Source organism: Oncorhynchus mykiss, chromosome 22 (genome assembly GCF_013265735.2).
Source record: "Oncorhynchus mykiss isolate Arlee chromosome 22, USDA_OmykA_1.1, whole genome shotgun sequence".
NCBI classification, from domain to species: Eukaryota; Metazoa; Chordata; class Actinopteri; order Salmoniformes; family Salmonidae; genus Oncorhynchus; species Oncorhynchus mykiss.
Window position 1 is genome coordinate 36,496,730 of NC_048586.1, and position 24,571 is coordinate 36,521,300.

General features: G+C 42.6%; 1 protein-coding gene across 2 annotated transcripts in view; it reads left to right on the forward strand.

Moving 5' to 3' along the window:
- Window positions 1-24,033, forward strand: part of LOC110501805 (solute carrier family 49 member 4) — an 85,744-nt gene extending 61,711 nt beyond the window's left edge. For both annotated transcript variants that reach the window (XM_021579640.2, XM_036959215.1), the window contains 2 exons: window positions 5,885-6,067; window positions 21,854-24,033. In XM_021579640.2, coding sequence (XP_021435315.1) covers window positions 5,885-6,067; window positions 21,854-21,969 — 299 coding nt within the window. In that variant the 3' untranslated portion in view covers window positions 21,970-24,033. The remainder of the gene's footprint in view (window positions 1-5,884; window positions 6,068-21,853) is intronic.
- Window positions 24,034-24,571: the final 538 nt, after the last annotated feature.

A 24,571-nucleotide genomic window follows, 5' to 3' on the forward strand; every position in this document is an offset into this window, starting at 1 on the left:
CTATGGAAAGCTGGTGGGATCCTCTTCTTTTTAAGAGGTCATCACTCTGTTTTCTCACGCAATTGTATAGCCTATAGAAATGTTGCGCAACATGAGCTCATGGGTTCTCATGAAGTGTTTGATTAGAGTTTCAAGACATTTGCATTGATGTCAGAGTGATTAGAGGGACAATAGAGTGCTGAGTACCAGGCAGTTAGCATGTTTGGTAGGCTACTAATGACGATCTGCAGCATCAGAGCTTGGAGAAGCCTAATTACCGTGATTAAACGGTCACATCGATTTTGACTGCCACTATGACTCGTCTCTGCCGGTGTGGCGGTAATACGGTCAACGTAACAGCCCTAAGAAAAGAGGGCTAAAATATTATCATGTCGCAGCGCCATACTTCCTCTAATAAAGAGGACTAAAATATTATCATGGAGCAGCGCCTTACTTCCTCTAATAACGAGGACTAAAATATCATAGAGCAGCGCCATACGTCCTTTAATAAAGAGGACTAAAATATTATCATGGAGCAGCGCCATACTTCCTCTAATAAAGAGGACTAAAATATCATAGAGCAGCGCCATACTTCCTCTAATAAAGAGGACTAAAATATCATAGAGCAGCGCCATACTTCCTTTAATAAAGAGGACTAAAATATCATAGAGCAGCGCCATACTTCCTTTAATAAAGAGGACTAAAATATCATAGAGCAGCGCCATACTTCCTCTAATAAAGAGGACTAAAATATCATAGAGCAGCGCCATACTTCCTTTAATAAAGAGGACTAAAATATCATAGAGCAGCGCCATACTTCCTCTAATAAAGAGGACTAAAATATCATAGAGCAGCGCCATACTTCCTCTAATAAAGAGGACTAAAATATCATGGAGCAGCGCCATACTTCCTCTAATAAAGAGGACTAAAATATCATAGAGCAGCGCCATACTTCCTTTAATAAAGAGGACTAAAATATCATAGAGCAGCGCCATACTTCCTCTAATAAAGAGGACTAAAATATCATACAGCAGCGCCATACTTCCTCTAATAAAGAGGACTCAAATATTATCATGGAGCAGCGCCATACTTCCTCTAATAAAGAGGACTAAAATATTATCATGGAGCAGCGCCATACTTCCTCTAATAAAGAGGACTAAAATATCATGGAGCAGCGCCATACTTCCTCTAATAAAGAGGACTAAAATATCATAAAGCAGCGCCATACTTCCTCTAATAAAGAGGACTAAAATATCATAGAGCAGCGCCATACTTCCTCTAATAAAGAGGACTAAAATATCATGGAGCAGCGCCATACTTCCTCTAATAAAGAGGACTAAAATATCATAGAGCAGCGCCATACTTCCTTTAATAAAGAGGACTAAAATATCATAGAGCAGCGCCATACTTCCTCTAATAAAGAGGACTCAAATATTATCATGGAGCAGCGCCATACTTCCTCTAATAAAGAGGACTAAAATATCATAGAGCAGCGCCATACTTCCTTTAATAAAGAGGACTAAAATATCATAGAGCAGCGCCTTACTTCCTCTAATAAAGAGGACTAAAATATCATAGAGCAGCGCCATACTTCCTTTAATAAAGAGGACTAAAATATCATAGAGCAGCGCCATACTTCCTCTAATAAAGAGGACTAAAATATCATAGAGCAGCGCCATACTTCCTCTAATAATGAGGACTCAAATATTATCATGGAGCAGCGCCATACTTCCTCTAATAAAGAGGACTAAAATATTATCATGGAGCAGCGCCATACTTCCTCTAATAAAGAGGACTAAAATATCATGGAGCAGTGCCATACTTCCTCTAATAAAGAGGACTAAAATATCATAAAGCAGCGCCATACTTCCTCTAATAAAGAGGACTAAAATATCATAGAGCAGCGCCATACTTCCTCTAATAAAGAGGACTAAAATATCATGGAGCAGCGCCATACTTCCTCTAATAAAGAGGACTAAAATATCATAGAGCAGCGCCATACTTCCTTTAATAAAGAGGACTAAAATATCATAGAGCAGCGCCATACTTCCTCTAATAAAGAGGACTCAAATATTATCATGGAGCAGCGCCATACTTCCTCTAATAAAGAGGACTAAAATATCATAGAGCAGCGCCATACTTCCTTTAATAAAGAGGACTAAAATATCATAGAGCAGCGCCTTACTTCCTCTAATAAAGAGGACTAAAATATCATAGAGCAGCGCCATACTTCCTCTAATAAAGAGGACTAAAATATCATAGAGCAGCGCCATACTTCCTCTAATAAAGAGGACTAAAATATCATAGAGCAGCGCCATACTTCCTCTAATAAAGAGGACTAAAATATCATAGAGCAGCGCCATACTTCCTCTAATAAAGAGGACTAAAATATCATAGAGCAGCGCCATACTTCCTCTAACAAAGAGGACTAAAATATCATAGAGCAGCGCCATACTTCCTTTAATAAAGAGGACTAAAATATTATCATGGAGCAGCGCCATACTTCCTCTAATAAAGAGGACTAAAATATTATCATGGAGCAGCGCCATACTTCCTCTAATAAAGAGGACTAAAATATCATAGAGCAGCGCCATACTTCCTTTAATAAAGAGGACTAAAATATTATCATGGAGCAGCGCCATACTTCCTCTAATAAAGAGGACTCAAATATTATCATGGAGCAGCGCCATACTTCCTCTAATAAAGAGGACTAAAATATTATCATGGAGAAGCGCCATACTTCCTCTAATAAAGAGGACTAAAATATCATGGAGCAGCGCCATACTTCCTCTAATAAAGAGGACTAAAATATCATAGAGCAGCGCCATACTTCCTCTAATAAAGGGATCAACTAGCCACAACCTGGGAGCAACGGATGTAGTGGAGGAACAGAGCAGCGGTGGTTGACTGTGTTTGATACCAGCCGGTCATTAGAGCAGGACGGGGGTGGTAGAACAAAGGGCAGAGAGGATATTCACTGATGCCTGTGTCGCTGGTGCCGTGGTGTCGCCTCAGTTCCTCTGTGGCAGCAGACAGGCAGGCAGAGAGGATATTCACTGATGCCTGTGTCGCTGGTGCCGTGGTGTCGCCTCAATTCCTCTGTGGCAGCAGACAGGCAGGCGGAGAGGCTGGCAGACAGACAGGCAGGCGGAGAGGCTGGCAGACAGACAGGCAGGCAGAGAGGCTGGCAGACAGACAGACAGGCAGATTGGCTGGCTCGGTCCTCACAGACAGCGTGTGATTAAGAGCGGTGCTGGGTAATGGGGAGTTGATTTGACCCAATCTGCAGTGATAAAGGAGACGGCCGTGGAGAAAACTGAGAGCCATGCTCTGCATCCCAAATGGCACCTTATTCCCTATATAGTGTACTACCATAGGGTTCTGGTCAAAATTAGTACACTATATAGAGAATAGGGTGCCAATTGGGACACAAACATGCTCTGCTCCATGGTGATGGCTTAATCCGCTCACCCACCCCAGGGCCCCAGGGCTCAGCCTCAGAGCAGCTGAGACCTTGATCAGTGGCCAAGGCACACAAGCATGAACACACGTGCACACACTACCGTTCAAAAGTTTGGGGTCACTTAGAAATGTCCTTGTTTATGAAAGAAAAGCAAATGTTTTGTCCTTTAAAATAACATAAAGTTGATAAAAAATACAGTGTAGACATTGTTAATGTTGTAAATGACTATTGTTGCTGGAAACGGCAGATTTTTTTTTTTTATGGAATAAAGCTCATCCTGGTCCTGATGATGGCCTCTTCACTGTTAACGTTGAGACTGGTGTTTTGGAACACAGGAGTGACGGTTGCTGATAATGGGCCTCTGTACGCCTATGTAGATATTCCATAAAAAATCTGACGTTTCCAGCTACAATAGTAATTTACAACATTAACAATGTCTGCACTGTATTTCTGATCAATTTTATGTTATTTTAAAGGACAAAACATTTGCTTTTCTTTCATAAACAAGGACATTTCTATGTGACCCCAAACTTTTGAACGGTAGTGTCTTTCCACATGCGCACACACACACCATGCATGTGGACACACACACTAGATGAGACGCATTCACTCTCTCATACACACATACACACAAGCACACATGTGCAACCGCACATTACAGTGGCGGAAGGTGCCATTTAAGATGAGGGAGGACAATTTTATTTTTATGCGCATGGCCTTATTTCTATTACAGCATACTGGATGACTGTCATTCATGTTCCATTCACACAGTTCAATGTAACATCGATAGGTTTAGGCAACTACATGATACTCATATTTTCCCTATACCCTATACCTAGCTTCAAATAAAAGTTTATAACTTAGGTGCACAGTTCGGTACCCCCTGTATGTAGCCTCGTTTTTGTTATTTTATTGTTACTTTTTTAGTAACTTTAGTTTATTTGGTAAATATTTCTTAACTCAGCACTTTGCTCGTTGTATAATTCCTTCTCTCATCTACGCGCTCGCCTCTCACCTTTTCCCTTTGCTTATGAACTTTAGTGCACAACGCAACAGCTGTCTGTGACCAGGCGCAAAAACCTATCCAAGCCAAACCCTCACACCATAAACGTTTACCACAGCCTATATCATTGTGAACATATTAACATTGTCAATAAACTAGAATTAATGCGTTAGTAAACCCACAATCCAATCAATATGTAAAGTCCTGTGTACGATGTACAACAAGGAGTTTAGTAGTTACACCAGAGGGCCACGGTGGCAATAAATTAATTCAACCGAAAGCTTACCATGACTTGGAAGAGTTGCGTTGTTGGATAGCCTTAGCCAGCTAGTTAACATAAATAGCATTATGTTTGAGTCAGGTTGTTGAGTAGGCTAAATTAGCTGCATTAGCTAAGTAAGTGAAAGATAAACTATAAAGAAGATATAGCTAGCTTTCTCTCTCCTTCTGCTGCTTTGCCTTAACTTTTGTTCAAAATTGTTCAACTATTGTCTTTCTCTCTCTTTGAGTCAGCTACTCACCATATTTTATGCAATGCTGTGCTAGCTAGCTGTAGCTTATGCTTTCAGTACAAGATTCATTCTCTGGTTGGACAACATGTCAATTCACACTGCAAGAGCTCTGATAGGTTGGAGGACGTCCTCTGGAAGTTATCATAATTATTGTGTAAGTTTATTGAAGGGGGTGAGAACCATGAGCCTCCTAGGTTTTGTATTGAAGTCTATGTATCCAGAGGTACACCATGGTGCTACCCTAGAGAGTGCTGTTGAGGCTGTTGTAGATTATTTGGTGACGTGAATATATGTAGTATAGTTTTATCCTAAAAAAAAAGATAACATTTTTAATGTTTCACTTTTATTTTTATGAAATTCACTTAGAAGGATGGTCCTCCACTTCCTCCTCTGAAGAGCCTCCACTGACACACACACACACACACACACACACAAGGGACATTGGCCAGTACTAACTAACACAATTTGCCTTTTGCGTTGGAACAGAAACATCCCTCTGTGCCCTGAGAATAACTAAATGTAGTCAATCTCATTAAAAGACCCAGACAGGCTGCACAGCAGGGTTTTTGCCTGTGGTTTATTCCCTATCTAATACCCACTGTTAAACCACCATTGACTTAGCTGGAATGACATTAGGAGTGATCTTTGATACCTGTAGGAACCCGGAGGCCGGTATTTGTTCTCATGGAGACACTGTTCTCACGGTCTCGCTAGACTAGTGTAATTTCACACTAGTTATAGTGCCATATCTAATGCACTCTGTGAACTGTTGATGTAAAAAGGTATTTTTAAGTCGCATTTTATTGATTCATTGATTTAACACACACATTGACTCCCTGTCCTCTGCTTTATACAATGTGATTTTTGATTGATTTACTGATCGATTCATTGATTAATTAACCCTCCGCCCGTCTGTCCTCCCCTCAGCCACCCTGTACACCTCCTGTATCGTATTGGGCATCTTCATCAACAGTAGTGTGCCCATCTTCTTTGAGCTCTTAATCGAGACCGTGTACCCCGTGCCCGAGGGCATCACCTGCGGGGTGGTCACCTTCCTCGGTAACCTGGTCACCGGCTGCCTCCTCTTCTTCCTCACCTTCTACACCACAGGTAAGACCGACAGGCCGATCACAGGTACAACACAAGATAGAGAGAGAGAGAGAATTCAATGAGAGGAGACAGCCCTAGAGCAGCGGGTCAGATTCCAACCCAGATGAAGAGGTCTGATGTGCCATCCATCTCCACTGAGGAGCATTTTAAAGAAATAGATAGATACATTAGCTTTTGCGACCTTTTAAGTTATAACATGTATTTTGATTACAATTAAAAACACTGTTTTATCGCTCCCAGACTGGCATTCATTGTCTGAATCTTGCAGAACTTCATGTGAAATATGTAAGCACAGCATACAACAGAAAGGACAGAATATCTCTTCCTGGTTGGAACAGAAGCAGGTCGGGAGCCTGTAGTGGAGCCAAACCATCATACCTCCTCTTTGTGTGTTCATCCCAAATGGCACCCTATTTCCAATGGACCCTGGTCAAAAGTAGTGCTCTATGGAGGGAATAGGGTGCCATTTGGGAAGAAACCTCTGTTTCCCTCCCCTTTTAGCTGAGCTCCTTTCTGTTTGCAGAGCTCCTCTGCCTGATTAACCTTCACAGTAAGGTCAAACGCATCACAAAGCCAATCAGGTGGAATGATGAATAATGCTTAGAGAAACTTGACAGCATTCCCCTCTCAAACACTCTGGAGTAAATAGATAGAATATACTGTATACATATTTATACATACTGCATTTGTATTCATGAGATTCACACACACACACACACACACACACACACACACACATGCACACAAGCACATACTCACACACACATTCTCACACAAACACACACACAGGCAAGTCCCCCTGGTGGTAAACTGTATGAACTGAAAGATACAGCTGTTGCCTGACAACTACATTCTGTCATGATCTACTAACTGGCTGGTCCCTCACAGTACAGGTGGTGGATAGTCAGTCCTTAATTAGGGTGGCCACCTTGGACCAGAGGCTCTTTCTCCACTAACAAAGCTGACACCCGGACAGTGCATGTTCACCTATTTGACTGTGAGTGTTCCTGTTCCACCCAGCAACAAGCAGAAAGGGATTCAGGAGATTCGACAGGTCAGGCAGCAGAAGCAGAAGCCAGGTGCTGATGAATAAACATCAGTTTAGGGACCTTTACACTGTGATTCTAATCACTAGCGATATGTGTACAGTTTCCTCAGACTGGAGCGAGCTAGTGATTAATCATGAATTACCCATCAGTATAGATACATGCTTTCCAAATTGTACACTATCCTCTTCATAGTGCAATACTTTTGACCAGGGCCCATAGCGCTCTGGTCAAATGTAGTGCACTATATTAGGGAATAGGGTGCTGTTTAGGACACAGAAACCGTGTCATGTGGACAGCCAGGTGGTGTCAGATAGAGATGTCTGTAGTGTAGGATCAGGAAACTGATGCAGGCCTCATAAAGTATACATTTTTCCCCTTCTAGTCGGTGGTGGTGAATGATAGCCTGCTGGATGTGTACAGAGGGGTTTGTTTGTGTACTGGAGACTGAGGACCCATGTGGTCAGAACTGAGAAGGGAACAGTGTTGGCAGCTTCCTCTCTCCCTCTGACACCCAGGAAGATTCAACCGAGATTAGAGCGCTTTGGCACAGCTTTAGCTTTTCAAATCTGACCTTGTTGTGGTCACAGAGAGTAGTGTGGTTTGTTACCCATTGGTCTCACTCGCTCTCTCTCTTCTGTTCTGCTCTGAGTGATGCTCAGAGGCTATACCCAGCTGAGGCTGGTCTGAGATCTGTAATTATGGCCCCAGACATCTTGAGTAGCACACTCTTGTGGTATTCCTGTGTGGACTGCACACTCTTAATGCCTGCCAGCAGCTCAGACCTTTGTAAATAGAGCAGTTGGTGTTCCTCAGGGCTGAGTGTTAGGACCAATTCATATGATATTTGCATGTCTATAGGAATGTAGAGCCCATTGGTTTAGATACTAGTTGAGATACTAATAACTACAGCTAAATCCAACTAGTTCCTGTTGATCAATCATTGGGGATGAACTGAGGAGAATATACACCACTAACACTATGATGAAGCTCCAATATTTTCTCTCCTACCTGTAATTCATCTTTCATTAATTTCAGCTTATAACCGTAATTGATGTGACAGATATGTTGGTGTGGAATTAAAGCTGAACTCCATATAAATCTTAGCCTTTTCAAAATCCTCCCCACTCCCTCCTATATTTAAAATTGGCAACCTCAGCCTCAAGGATGTTCATTAATTTTTTTGGCTACGGTTTTAATACATTTGTAAATGTATTAAATGTCTATTTTAATATCACCTTAGTGGGTCCCAACAGTCTTCTATCCCAGCAGAGTATTTTGTCCAAAATGGCACCCTATTCCTATTATGTAGTGCACTACTTTTGACCAGAGCCACTATATAGGAAATAGGGTACCATTTGGGAAGCAGTCGAGCCTAATCCCCAAGGTCACTTAACCACTGAGTCTGTCTGAAAACATGAATGGAGACAACACTGGCTATATGAATACATACTGCTACAGTTGTTGGTACTTTAGAGTTCATCTGCTAGTTGTTTATGTGATTTAGATATGGAGTGGTGGGTGGAATAGAGAGCAAGGAGCCGTATTGTTGAGCATCAAAGACTCCTCGTCTATGTGGAGGAGTTAGGGCTTGTGTGGGGTTGGCGGCAATATTGGTTGCGTTTGTTGTCAAGACTTCAACACTGGAAACAGAAATAATTCACAGAGCTGAAATAATTGCCACTCTTCTGTTTTCTTCAAACTTTTTTTTGTAAACTTTGCCAAATTTTCCTGAAGTACAAAACTATGAGATTAATAATATGTTCTTTGGTGACATACAAAGTCGGACGTTTACATACACCTTAGCCAAATACATTGAAACTCATATGTTTTTTATTTTTTATTTTTGTAAACATTTAATCCTAGTAAAGTTTCCCTGTCCTAGGTCAATTAGGATCACCACTTTATTTTAAGAATGTGAAATGTCAGAATAATAGTATAGAGAATGATTTATTTCAGCTTTTAATTCTTTCGTCACATTCCCAGTGGGTCAGAAGTTTACGTACGCTCAATTAGTATTTGGTAGCATTGCCTTTAAATTGTTTAACTTGGATCAAATGTTTCGGGTAGCCTTCCACAGGCTTCCCACAATAAGTTGAGTGAATTTTGGCCCACTCCTCCAGGCAGAGTCCGGTTTATAGGCCTCCTTGCTCGCACACGCCTTTTCAGTTCTGCCCACAAATTTTCTATAGGATTGAGGTCAGGGCTTTGTGATGGCCACTCCAATACCTTGACTTTGTTGTCCTTAAGCCATTTTGGGACAACGTTGGAAGTATTGGCATGGTTCACGGTTGGCATGGTGTTCTTCGGCTTGCAAGCCTCCCCCTTTTTCCTCCATTATGGCCAAACAGTTTTATTTTTGTTTCATCAGACCAGAGGACATTTCTCCAAAAAAGTACGATCTTTGTCCCCATGTGTAGTTGCAAACCATAGTCTGTTTTTTTTATTGCGGTTTTGGAGCAGCGGCTTCTTCCTTGCTGAGCGGCCTTTCAGGTTATGTTGATATAGGACTCATTTTACTGTGTATATAGATACTTTGTACATGTTTCCTCCAGCATCTTCACAAGGTCCTTGCCGTGTCTGAATCCTGGCTCAGGAAGGCCACCAAAAATTCTGAGATTTCCATACCCAACTATAACATCTTCCGTCAAGATAGAACTGCCAAAGGGGGAGGAGTTGCAGTCTACTGCAGAGATGGCCTGCAAAGTAATGTCATACTCTCCAGGTCCATACCCAAACAGTTCGAACTACTAATTTTGAAAATTACTCTCTCCAGAAATAAGTCTCTCACTGTTGCCGCCTGCTACCGACCCCCCCTCAGCTCCCAGCTGTGCCCTGGACACCATTTGTGAATTGATCGCCCCCCATCTAGCTTCAGAGTTTGTTCTGTTAGGTGACCTAAACTGGGATATGCTTAACACCCCGGCAGTCCTACAATCTAAGCTAGATGCCCTCAATCTCACTCAAATCATCAAGGAACCCACCAGGTACAACCCTAACTCTGTAAACAAGGGCACCCTCATTGACGTCATCCTGACCAACTGGCCCTCCAAATACACCTCCGCTGTCTACAACCAGGATCTCAGCGATCACTGCCTCATTGCCTGTATCCGCTACGGAGCCGCAGTCAAACGACCACCCCTCATCACTGTCAAACGCTCCCTAAAACACTTCTGTGAGCAGGCCTTTCTAATCGACCTGGCCCGGGTATCCTGGAAGGACATTGACCTCATCCCGTCAGTTGAGGATGCCTGGTCTTTCTTTAAAAGTAACTTCCTCACCATTTTAGATAAGCATGCTCCGTTCAAAAAATGCAGAACTAAGAACAGATATAGCCCCTGGTTCACTCCAGACCTGACTGCCCTCGACCAGCACAAAAACATCCTGTGGCGGACTGCGCTAACATCGAATAGTCCCCGCGATATGCAACTGTTCAGGGAAGTCAGGAACCAATACACACAGTCAGTCAGGAAAGCTAAAGCCAACTTCTTCAGGCAGAAGTTTGCATCCTGTAGCTCCAACTCCAAAAAGTTCTGGGACACTGTGAAGTCCATGGAGAACAAGAGCACCTCCTCCCAGCTGCCCACTGCACTGAGACTAGGTAACATGGTCACCACCGATAAATCCATGATTATCGAAAACTTCAACAAGCATTTCTCAACGGCTGGCCATGCCTTCCGCCTGGCTACTCCAACCTCGGACAACAGCTCCCCCCCCCCCGCAGCTACTCGCCCAAGCCTCTCCAGGTTCTCCTTTACCCAAATCCAGATAGCAGATGTCCTGAAAGAGCTGCAAAACCTGGACCCGTACAAATCAGCTGGGCTGGACAATCTGGACCCTCTATTCCTGAAACTATCCGCCGCCATTGTCGCAACCCCTATTACCAGCCTGTTCAACCTCTCTTTCATATCGTCTGAGATCCCCAAGGATTGGAAAGCTGCCGCAGTCATCCCCCTCTTCAAAGGGGGCGACACCCTGGACCCAAACTGTTACAGACCTATATCCATCCTGCCCTGCCTATCTAAGGTCTTCGAAAGCCAAGTCAACAAACAGGTCACTGACCATCTTGAATCCCACCGTACCTTCTCCGCTGTGCAATCTGGTTTCCGAGCCGGTCACGGGTGTACCTCAGCCACGCTCAAGGTACTAAACGATATCATAACCGCCATCGATAAAAGACAGTACTGTGCAGCCGTCTTCATAGACCTTGCCAAGGCTTTCGACTCTGTCAATCACCGTATTCTTATCGGCAGACTCAGTAGCCTCGGTTTTTCGGATGACTGCCTTGCCTGGTTCACCAATTACTTTGCAGACAGAGTTCAGTGTGTCAAATCGGAGGGCATGCTGTCCGGTCCTCTGGCAGTCTCTATGGGGGTGCCACAGGGTTCAATTCTCGGGCCGACTCTTTTCTCTGTATATATCAATGATGTTTCTCATGCTGCGGGCGATTCCCTGATCCACCTCTACGCAGACGACACCATTCTATATACTTCCGGCCCGTCCTTGGACACTGTGCTATCTAACCTTCAAACGAGCTTCAATGCCATACAGCACTCCTTCCGTGGCCTCCAACTGCTCTTAAACGCTAGTAAAACCAAATGCATGCTTTTCAACCGTTCGCTGCCTGCACCCGCACGCCTGACCAGCATCACCACCCTGGATGGTTCCGACCTTGAATATGTGGACATCTATAAGTACCTAGGTGTCTGGCTAGACTCTAAACTCTCCTTCCAGACCCATATCAAACATCTCCAATCGAAAATCAAATCAAGAGTCGGCTTTCTATTCCGCAACAAAGCCTCCTTCACTCACGCCGCCAAACTTACCCTAGTAAAACTGGCTATCCTACCGATCCTCGACTTCGGCGACGTCATCTACAAAATTGCTTCCAACACTCTACTCAGCAAACTGGATGCAGTTTATCACAGTGCCATCCGTTTTGTCACTAAAGCACCTTATACCACCCACCACTGCGACTTGTATGCTCTAGTCGGCTGGCCCTCGCTACATATTCGTCGCCAGACCCACTGGCTCCAGGTCATCTACAAGTCCATGCTAGGTAAAGCTCCGCCTTATCTCAGTTCACTGGTTACGATGGCAACACCCATCCGTAGCACGCGCTCCAGCAGGTGTATCTCACTGATCATCCCTAAAGCCAACACCTCATTTGGCCGCCTTTCGTTCCAGTTCTCTGCTGCCTGTGACTGGAACGAATTGCAAAAATCGCTGAAGTTGGAGACTTTTATCTCCCTCACCAACTTCAAACATCTGCTATCCGAGCAGCTAACCGATCGCTGCAGCTGTACATAGTCTATTGGTAAATAGCCCACCCATTTTCACCTACCTCATCCCCATACTGTTTTTATTTATTTATTTTTATTTTTCTGCTCTTTTGCACACCAATCTCTACCTGTACATAACCATCTGATCATTTATCACTCCAGTGTTAATCTGCATAATTGTAATTATTTGCCTACCTTCTCATGCCTTTTGCACACAATGTATATATAGACTCCCCTTTTTTCTACTGTGTTATTGACTTGTTAATTGTTTACTCCATGTGTAACTCTGTGTTGTCTGTTCACACTGCTATGCCTTATCTTGGCCAGGTCGCAGTTGCAAATGAGAACTTGTTCTCAACTAGCCTACCTGGTTAAATAAAGGTGAAATAAAAAAAAATAAATAAAAGGTCCTTTGCTGTTGTTCTGGGATTGATTTGCACTTTTCGCACCAAAGTACGTTCATCTCTAGGAGACAGAACGCGTCTCCTTCCTGAGCGGTATGACGGCTGCGTCATCCCATGGTGTTTATACCTGCGTACTATTGTTTGTACAGATGAACCTGGTACCTTCAGGTGTTTGGAAATTGCTCCCAAGGATGGACCAGACTTGTGGAGGTCTACCATTTTTTTCCCGAGGTCTTGGCTTATTTCTTTTGATTTTCCCATGATGTCAAGCAAAGAGGCACTGAGTTTGAAGGAAGGCCTTGAAAAACATCCACAGGTACACCTCCAATTGACTCAAATTATGTCAATTAGCTGATCAGAAGCTTCTAAAGCCATGACATAATTTTCTGGAATTTTCCAAGCGGTTTGAAGGCACAGTCAACTTAGTGTATGTAAACTTCTGACCTACTGGAATTGTGGTACAGTGAATTATAAGTGAAATAATCTGTCTGTAAACAATTGTTGGAACAATTACTTGCGCAAAGTAGATGTCTGACTTGCCAAAACTATAGTTTGTTAACAAGAAATGTGTGGAGTGGTTGAAAAACAAGTTTTAATGACTCCCACCTAAGTGTATGTAAAGTTCCGACGTCAACTGTGTCTGGAATCTGTAACCTTTGGTGAATGTTATGGAGGCAGCGGAGACCGTAGCTCCGTGTAGAGACATGTTGATCCAGAACAATGATTTTGTTTTGCAGCTGCTCTTTCATTTCTGGGATGTTTTTGAATGATTGTGGTGGGAACAGTTGATACTATAATCACACCTCCTATTTGAAATACACACAGTCATATTAAATGAAACAGTCTCAATGTCTTCCCACCTAGTCTGAATATTCTGACAGTAATAGAAAGTAATTATTCTCATTTTGTTTCATTGAACGTTTAATGATTTCATTTCGGTTAGTTAAGTCATATTTATATCAGACAAATGTCAGCCAGCTTCATTCCCTTTTTCCCCTAAAAAAATATAAATAAAACTGAGGAAAGTGAGAATGGGAGGAATAAATCAGTCTGAAACGTGACGTCCATTTTAAACGCACCAGCATCATTGGCCACAATTAGGAATAATTGCGGCAGCAATAAGTGACTTCTGCTCGCGACTCAGCCTCTGTGCGTGTGTGAGTTTGCGTGTGTGTGCTCGCGACTCAGCCTCTGTGCGTGTGTGAGTTTGCGTGTGTGTGCGCGTGCGTAAGTCTGTGGCGGCCATGAAATTGTGTCAGCTATTGTCATCCAAATACATGCTTGTCTCACGATAATTGACTGTTAATTAACATTAACACATTTAGCATCTCCAGGCCTCCACACATACAAGCTGCATACAGGTTGCTGATGCGTGGTTGCTGATGGAACATATACATTACAAGTTAAATCCATTAAATATACACCATCACAATAAATACATTTCATGTACACCGTCACAATAAATCCATTTAATATACACCATCACAATAAATCCATTTAATGTACACCGTCAAAATAAATCCATTTCATGTACACCGTCTCAATACATCCATTTAATATACACCGTCACAATAAATCCATTTAATATACACCGTCACAATAAATCCATTTAATGTACACCGTCACAATAAATCCATTTCATGTACACCGTCTCAATACATCCATTTAATATACACCGTCACAATAAATCCATTTAATATACACCGTCACAATACATCCATTTAATATACACCGTCACAATAAATCCATTTAATATACACCGTCACAATAAATCCATTTAATGTACACCGTCACAATAAATCCATTTAATGTACACCGTCACAATAAATCCATTTCATGTACACCGTCACAATAAATCCATTTAATGTACACCATCACAATAAATCCATTTAATGTACACCATCACAATAAATCCATTTAATATACACCGTCACAATAAATCCATTTAATGTACACCGTCACAATACATCCATTTAATGTACACCGTCACAATAAATCCATTTCATGTACACCGTCACAATACATCCATTTCATGTACACCGTCACAATACATCCATTTAATGTACACCGTCACAATAAATCCATTTAATGTACACCGTCACAATACATCCATTTCATGTACACCGTCACAATACATCCATTTAATGTACACCGTCACAATACATCCATTTAATGTACACCGTCACAATACATCCATTTAATGTACACCGTCACAATAAATCCATTTCATGTACACCGTCACAATAAATCCATTTAATGTACACCGTCACAATAAATCCATTTAATGTACACCGTCACAATAAATCCATTTAATATACACCTTCACAATACATCCATTTAATATACACCATCACAATAAATCCATGTAATATACACCGTCACAATAAATCCATTTCATGTACACCGTCACAATACATCCATTTAATATACACCGTCACAATAAATCCATTTCATGTACACCGTCACAATACATCCATTTAATGTACACCGTCACAATACATCCATTTAATATACACCGTCACAATAAATCCATTTAATGTACACCGTCACAATAAATCCATTTCATGTACACCGTCACACTACATCCATTTAATATACACCGTCACAATAAATCCATTTAATATACACCGTCACAATACATCCATTTAATATACACCGTCACAATACATCCATTTAATATACACCGTCACAATAAATCCATTTAATATACACCGTCACAATACATCCATTTAATATACACCGTCACAATAAATCCATTTAATATACACCGTCACAATAAATCCATTTAATATACACCATCACAATACATCCATTTAATATACACCATCACAATACATCCATTTCATGTACACCGTCACAATACATCCATTTCATGTACACCGTCACAATACATCCATTAAATATACACCGTCACAATACATCCATTTCAAGTACACCGTCACAATACATCCATTAAATATACACCGTCACAATACATCCATTTAATGTACACCATCACAATAAATCCATGATTTATTTTAGGCAGGTCTAAAGAAACATTATGATATAAAGAAAAATGTATTTCAGAAGAACAGAATATGAGTTGGCCTACTTTATGTTATCTGGCTAAGTGCCATTCCATAGGCTGTAGGCTTGTTAATTTAGCAGACAAGATAAGCTTATAAGTACCAAACCATTATTTTATATTCTATGATTTTATAGTAAGAACAATATAATTGAACTTAGCTGAATAAAATAGAAAGGATATTTTTCCCATTCCGGAGCGAGTGTGCATATGAAGTGGCTATGTTGAGGGTAAAAGTGATCATTTGAAACAGATCCTATACGCTAGATTTAGAGTTATTTGGAGACTTTATGATACAAACCTTAGAATGTCTTTAGAAATCAAAACATACAGTAAGTTTGGACACAACTACTCATTCAAGGGTTTTTCTTGTTTTTTAAAACTATTTTCTACATTGTAGAATAATAGGGAAGACATCAAAACGATGAAATAACACATATGGAATCATGTAGTAACCAAAAAAGTGTAACACAAATATTTATTATATTTGAAATTCTTCAAAGTAGCCGCCCTTTGCCTTGATGACAGCTTTGCACACTCCTGGCTTCTCTAAATACATACATCAAGAAAACCCCAGGAATGAGTAGGTGTGTCCAAACTTTTGACTGGTGTTGTAAATGGGCTGCACTAGGGGCTATTGATTTGAGAAAGTCACACAAAAAACTTGCACTCCTTTCCTCAGACTACACACACTGTTTTCCATCAAGCCATAATATTTTCACCCATCAGACTATTCTCAATTTAATTTGTCATTACTAATAATTATCGAATGAGCAGAAATAGGGGCAGGAACAAGTAATCTGTATGCACTGGAATAGAGGCCATTTCCACACAGTTTGTTTTTCAATCATACCGGGTAGGATACTTATGTTTTATAGCGGAGCTTGTGCTTAATATGAGCAGCTGAGAAATAAATATAGTAGCAGCTGGGATCCTCTTTTTAGTGACAACCATCAAAACTCTGCTTTCACACAGGATTGCATAAAGAAATGTCTGGGCTTATAAGGATACATATTTCACTCCATGCATCAACACTGTCTTAGGAGCACGCAGCCTCTCGCTGCGCGACAGGTGATATTCTGCCCACCCAAACTCTGTATGCCATGGGCTCTCCAACCTTGTTCCTGCAGCTACCCAGTGCTTCATTTGGGAAACCAAGTGAAATCTGTTCTGGAATGTCAATCTTAACATGTTTTCACAACCAAACATATTTAATTAAACTGTTGACAGCCCCTCTCTCTGCGCGCTCAAGAAAGGAATGAAGGAGAGAGAGGAGGAGCTGGCAATGCATTGTGGTGAGATATTCTGAAGCTAAAGGTAATGTCAGCCTATTCATTAAATATATCAAAATCCCTGTTACTAGGCTATTCAAAATCAAATACAGTGGGCCTCCCTGTTACTAGGCACTGCATCACAGTACTAGAGGTGTTACTAAAGACCCGGGTTCGATCTCAGGCTGTGTCGCAGCCGGCCGCGACCGGGAGACCCATGAGGCATTGCACAATTGGCCCTGCGTCGTCCAGGTTAGGGGAGGGTTTGGCCGGCCAGGATGTCCTTGTCCCATTGCACTCTAGCAACTCCTTGTGGCGGACTGGACGCATGCACGCTGACTTCGGTTGGCAGCTGTACGAGGTTTCCTCTGACACATTGGTGCGGCTGGTTCCGGTTTAATTTGGAGACAATTAAACCGGACATTTTGAATCAGTTATATCATATTTATTTTGCCATGCGTAATATGCTATGTATTGTATAACAGCACAATCATTATTTTCATTCCAATATTGTTTTGGGGCTTGGGCTCATAAATATGCCTATGTGCCTTTTTCCACTCAATTGGTCAGGAGCTGGGACTCTACAAGGTGTGGAAAGAGTTCCACGGGGATGCTGGCCCAAGTTGACTCCAATGCTTCCCACAGTTGTGTCAATAAACTCTAATATGCATATGTGGTTTTGAAAGAATCATCACCTTAGAAAGCACTGTCCATTTTAGTGTAATGTTTGAAACAACACCCAAATGACCATGTTTTCCACTCAGTTTCAACCTGTTTTCTTTCTTCAAATTGATAGATGACAGTGAGGTGAGTTTTAAAAGCATGATACTGTTTTGATGATAAGTGTTTGATGTGATTTTCGATTGCATTTGCATTGATGTCAGAGTGGTTAGAGGGACAATGGAGCCCTGGCTACGAGGCCATTAGGACCTGATGGAGGGACAATAGAGCCCTGAGTACCAGGCCATTAGGACCTGATGGAAGGACAATAGAGCCCTGAGTACCAGGCCATTAGCGACCAGACTGTCATTAGTGAGTTGGGTTCTACCAACACATATCCAGAATGCATAAAAGGAGATTACCTCAACAGTCATGGAATTTTACTGTGGTCGTGACTCATGACAGCCAGAGTGGCAGTAATACGTTCACCACAACGTGCATAGGGTGAGGTGTCAGAGCTAAATAGCCGTCTGTGTCTGGCCTTGACGCGCTCCCCCCAGTCCCCCGTGTCCCTGCTTTGTGTGCCAGCCTGTGGGTGTCTGCAGCTGTTTATGTTATTCCACTCCCTCCCGCTGGTGAGGGCTATTTATCAGCCTTTAGACCCTCACTTCTGAAATCGACAGAGTCAGACAGAAGGAGAAGAGAACACCTGCCTAATATTGAGTTGCAACCCCTCACCCCTTTTGCCCTCAGAACGACCTCAATTGGTCAGGAGCTGAGACTCTACAAGAGGTTGAGAGAGTTCCACAGGGATGCTGGCCCATGTTGACTCCAATGCTTCCCACAGTTGTGTCAAATTGGCTGGATGCCCTTTGGGTGGTGGACCAATCTTGATACACACAGGAAACTGTTGAGCGTGAAAAACCCAGCAGTTCTTGACACAAACTGGTGCGCCTGGCACCTACCACCATACCCGTTCAAAGTCTTTTGTCTTGCCCATTCACCCTCTGGCACACATACACAATCCATGTCTCAAGGCTTAAGCATCCTTCTTTATCCTGTCTCCTCCCCTTCATCTACACTGATTTGAAGTAGATTTAACAAGTGACATCAATAAGGGATCATAGACTGACCAGGTAAATTCAGGTGAAAGCTATGTCATGGAAAGAGCAGGTGTTCCTAATGTTTTGTACACTCCGTGTAGAGCCAGAGGAAGAAGTGAAAACATCATTTAAATGGTCCTTTTTAACTGAGCACTGAGGTACTGGAGCTATGATAGCTTGTGAGGAATTGCATCGTCGTCTCTCTCCCCAGAGGCTCTTTCATTATTACTGTTCAGAAAGGGAAATTATGTCCACTCCTATTCCCCTTTGATTTGCTGTTCAAGCAACTCCAAATAGTTTTGCTTTCTCACTTACTTTCCACACACTGCAGCCCTGCTACTCCTCACTGATTATGTCACTGGGACCATTGGCTGCTCTTGAGCCGGTTAGCCACTTCTTTACCACCAAATACCTGACTGGATTACCTGAGAGATTTGGTTGGTTGGTGGGCATACATAGACACATTAGCATTCATTCAGACTCCACACCAATTCACACATCTCTCCTCCCAACATCTCTCCTCCCTCTCTGTTCTCTCTGTCTTCATCTAAATGGATGAGTCTGGGTCAGGCAGGCTGTGGAGACAGAGCTGTCAGATAAACAGAACTCCCCTAACTTCCCACACAACCAGGCAACAGGTTACTGATCTAACCTGATTAATGATTGTGCTACTTCAGGATGAAACATCTTCCACCTCATCACTTCTCTTAACTCTCTCTCTGTCCACTGAGCTCTGGAATCACATATGTTCTCTCTCTCTGTCCACTGAGCTCTGGACTCACAGATGTTCTCTCTCTCTCTGTACACTGAGCTCTGGACTCACATGTTCTCTCTCTCTGTCCACTGAGCTCTGGACTCACAGATGTTCTCTCTCTCTCTGTCCACTGAGCTCTGGACTCACAGATGTTCTCTCTCTCTCTCTGTCCACTGAGCTCTGGACTCACAGATGTTCTCTCTCTCTCTCTCTCTGTCCACTGAGCTCTGGACTCACAGATGTTCTCTCTCTCTCTCTGTCCACTGAGCTCTGGACTCACAGGTGTTCTCTCTCTCTGTCCACTGAGCTCTGGACTCACATGTTCTCTCTGTCCACTGAGCTCTGGACTCAGATGTTCTCTCTCGCTGTTCACTGAGCTCTGAGCCCACAGATGCTCTCTCTCTCTCTGTTCACTGAGCTCTGGGCCCACAGATGTTCTCTCTCTCTCTCTCTGTCCACTGAGCTCTGGGCCCACAGATGTTCTCTCTCTCTCTCTGTCCACTGAGCTCTGGGCCCACAGATGTTCTCTCTCTCTCTCTGTCCACTGAGCTCTGGACTCACAGATGTTCTTTCTCTCTCTCTCACCACTGAGCTCTGGACCCACAGATGTTCTCTCTCTCTGTCCACTGAGCTCTGGACTCACAGATGTTCTCTCTCTCTCTGCTTTAGGAAGAGGCTCCAATGTTATTTTTTCCCCGTAGTGGAGACACAATAAATGAAAGAATAAGCAAGAAAAAGTGTTCTTCCGCTTATCCCAAGGAGGAGCCTCCTCCTCTCTAACTCAGCCCTATGTCCCCTCCCCCTCTGGTGCTCTGAATGTTCTCTGGGTACCCCTGTAGGTGTAGGCAGCCACCATATGTGAAAGAATAAGCCAGAAAATGACAGCTTTGTTTATCCTGTGTGTGATGCACCCATGTCTCCTTCACTTTATCCTGGTGGCATGCTGAATCCTTCCTGGCTGACTCACTCAGAGATTTGGTGGTGGGCCAAATCATAGAATTGACCCAAACAGGCCAAACAGCTGACCTAGCCTGATTCTCACTTTTTACCCATTGATTGCGCCGCTCACTTCAGGGGCAATTGATCAACTGTATTATTGGACCGGCCTTCTGAAATTAATGCTCTGCAGAGGGGTTTTAAGATGTATGCTCTGCTTAGTCGCGGTGGCAGGTAACCTAGTGGTTAGAGCGTTGGGCCAGTAACCGAAAGGTTGCTGGATCGAATCCCCGAGCTGACAAGGTAAAAACCTGTCATTTTGCTCCTGAACTATGCAGTTAACCCACTGTTCCCCAGTAGGCCATCATTGAAAAATAAGCATTTGTTCTTAGCTGACTTGCGTAGTTAAAGGTTTGATAAAAATAAACATTTAGTCCCCAGGGGTCAGTGTGTTTTGATCTCATTTCTCTATATTTAGTACTACTGGTTCCTGCTGGTCCTTTATCAGGGCTCAGATAGCTGCTGGAGACCTTTCATCTTCTCCCTTATCGGGCTGTGTGGTTCCCCTCTTAGTGATGGGGATGCTGGGCACCCCAATCACTATCTTTCTGTCTGTCTGTCTTTCTTTCTGTCACTCACACCTCTACATCATGTTAGAGGGCATGCCTAGTATTGTGCAGCTAATTATATCTGAGCAGGAGACCTATCAATGGTTTTCCTGGGGCAGTAACAGGAAGTAATGTGTGAGTCAAGATGTATGCTCTCTCCACCTGGCCTTCCATAACCTCTTCATTACAGGTCTGCTGAGCTCTACGCTAGGGCCACCTGAGCTTGAACAGGAAAACGGGGAAAAATAAACTCTTTGAGGTTCAAGTTTAGGTCAATGCTGCAGAGGAAAATGTGCTATTACTTACATAACTTACATTATTTAGATGCATGAAACAAAGTTCAGCTAATTCCCAATTCATTCACACTCTAGGTTATATTGTGTGATTAGGGCTTGTTTTGAGGTAATGGACATAAATAACTTCATCACGTTATACTATTGTATCTCATCGGTTTCTGGCATCGGTTTATACACAGTAACGAAGTCAATACTTGAACTAAGTGATTGGTTATTCTTAACATCTGTTATAAAGAACAGTAGTGTACCGATGATGACTTGCCTGCAGTGTGTAGAGAGATACAGATGAGTGACCTTCAACAAAGATTTACCAACAAATAATGTTCCTTTTCCCCTCTCTTCTCTTCTCCCCATCTCCTCAGATTTGTCGTGGCTGAACTGGTGTCTGACGGGCTCCTGTGCCTTCAGCCTGGTCCTCATCCTCTTCTTCAGGGAATCCTACGACCGCCTCTACCTCGACGTCTTCGTCTCAGTCTGACAGACAACAAACAAACTGACCCAGGAGGAAAACAAAGACTGGAACAGTGTTAAACACATTGCACAAAGAAGAGGAGAAAAATAAGCCCCCTTTTTGACCTTATAATAATTAGAACTAACTGTAGTTGTAAATGTGTTATATGACGGTGGTCGTTGAGGCATTGTGATTTCCATGTAGCCAATGAGAAGAGCTGAAGAGCCGAGGGCCTCAGACAGTTAGTCATTCATGTTTAACTGTAAGGGACTGTTTGTCCTGCTGGCCTGGTCCTCAGATACAGCATCGTCTTTTTCTTTTTCGTAGTGTAAAGTTCAAATTACAGTTGAACCGTTGTTTTTTTAACCCGGTCATGGCATGATGAGGGACTGTTGTTGTTTACAGAAGTAATGTCTAAAGAGGCACTCTGTGGCAGGTGACCTGTGACCTGGCTGTTCTCTGGTTTTAATCAGGAAGGAGAGGCATGATTGGCTGAGGAGCTCTAGCAGCCAATCAACAGGCCCAACCGTGCCCGTCTATTCTAACAAGGGACCGCATAGCGTTTTAGTGTCACTCATAACTGCTGGTTATGAATGGCAGGGGGGAAACTGTCAAACTGAGCTGTTCTGCAAATGACCTGTGTACCTGTCGTTGAATAGTGACATATGAGCTCCCTTTTTTAACCCCCCCCCCCCTCTCTCTCAAGGAATATTATGCAAGACTGATAATGACAAACCGTTCCTCCCCTCCTGCATTTATATATTTTTAAAATCTCCCTATTGAATTGATTGGTCCCTGCCAGTGTCGTGGGCCGTGATTGAATGAGCCCCATTGAGTGTCTCTCTCAGCATGCAAAGTCAGAACTCTCTCTGTGTATTTCGAGGCTCTGCTGTGCATTAGCAGTTGATAATGAGGAAGTAGGAAGTAGCAGTTTCCCCATTGTGATCTTTCAGCTTTGTTAAAGAAACTGACTACAGGAGTTTTGTTTCCGAGTTGGTTATGATGTAGACATTTTAGAAGATGTTCTCAAATGTTATTTTCTTAGTTTTTAGTTTGTTTTAATATGTGGGAGATTTTTTCCAATTTCAACTTGACAATGCATTCTTTTTTTTCTATATTCCTCAGTAGACATGTCTGTTATTATTCCAGATATTTATGCATTGAGGGATCAGAACACTAACACAGTTGATAACAGTAACAGACAAATACAAGAGACGCTATAATGAAATATGGGAATACTGCTTTCTGTTGCCCAGCTGAGAAGTGGCTGATTCTGTATGGAAATGTGGTAATGGAGCCACATAACATAACCAGGAAGCTGGTCTACATGTAATGCACAACGTTCACCAGCAGGGAGCGCTGTGCTGGGGACACTGATAAAATAGGGAGTGGTTCTGTTAGCAGCTCTTTCCCTGGCATGCATGGAGTTGGTGGTGATGCTTCCCACCAAATACAAAACAGACGCGTAACAGACGCTCAGAAAAGTGACATCCACAGAAAAGACAGGAACAACAAGGAACAAACTCGGCACAGAGTTTAGAGTGACAGGTCTAGCACACCCTCTGACCTTGTCACCTAATCACTCATCCGCAAGGTGCGACTGGGTACTGACAGCCTCTGTACAAGGGGTTGTCAGTTCCCAGTCAACCAGCTGTATGGCAGAGAAACTGTCTGTGGAAAAAGTTTTCTTTGGGGTAGAAAAAAGTTTTCTTTGGGGTATAATGTATGTCCTAAAAAGCTTGCCTTTCATTTACTCCTTGTTTTACATTTTTTACATTCTGTCTAGAGAAGTGTTATTTTTATCGTTACCATAGTGATAGAACACTTTGTTTTATCTCTTTGCTCTTTACCTTCAATACCTTGTGACATGTTGCCTTAATTACCTGTGAGCTGTGCATCCTGTCCCCACCCACACTGTGTCGATGATGTAGTCTGTATGTGTACAGTAGTGAAACACACGTTTCCATTACACTGCTAATCATGAGTTCCTGGGTTGGGGGTATAGATGTTCTTATCCTTGTTCTGTGAAACCAAAAACTAATGTATGTGAGATTTTAAGCACCTTATTAAAAATACATTTTGAAATATATATCCTCTCCTCCCCTTAATTTTCAGTTTCACAATTAACTGTAGTAATATTTCTCAATACTGTAGTTATGGAGGAACATACATGCTATGTTATTCTGGTTGTTCTGGCAGGGCTGTAGGAAATGTTAGTTCCCATTTCCAGTTAATGAAACAAATCAACATTTCCTAAGTGTTGTAAAGTCCATAAAGACCCCTATACCCCCTAGAACAGTGTTTCCCATGTCCAGTACCTCAGTAAATGTTTTTGTTGTGGCCCGGACAAGCACAAGTCTCATGGTTCGGATAAGCATTTGTTTGGGTGTGCCTTAGCCTGGATCAGAACACGGCATGCACAGCGTTCATGACCCAGGGGATCAACTGGAATGTAATGGTACTCCAGCATTCGTCGTCACACTATCCTCTATGGCAGCGTTTCCCAAACCTGGTCCTTAGCCCCCCCCCATCTTGTTTTTTGCCCTAGCATTACACAGCTGATTCAAATCATCAAAGCTTGATGATGATTTGGTTATTTGAATCAGCTGTATCGTGCTAGGGCACCGGT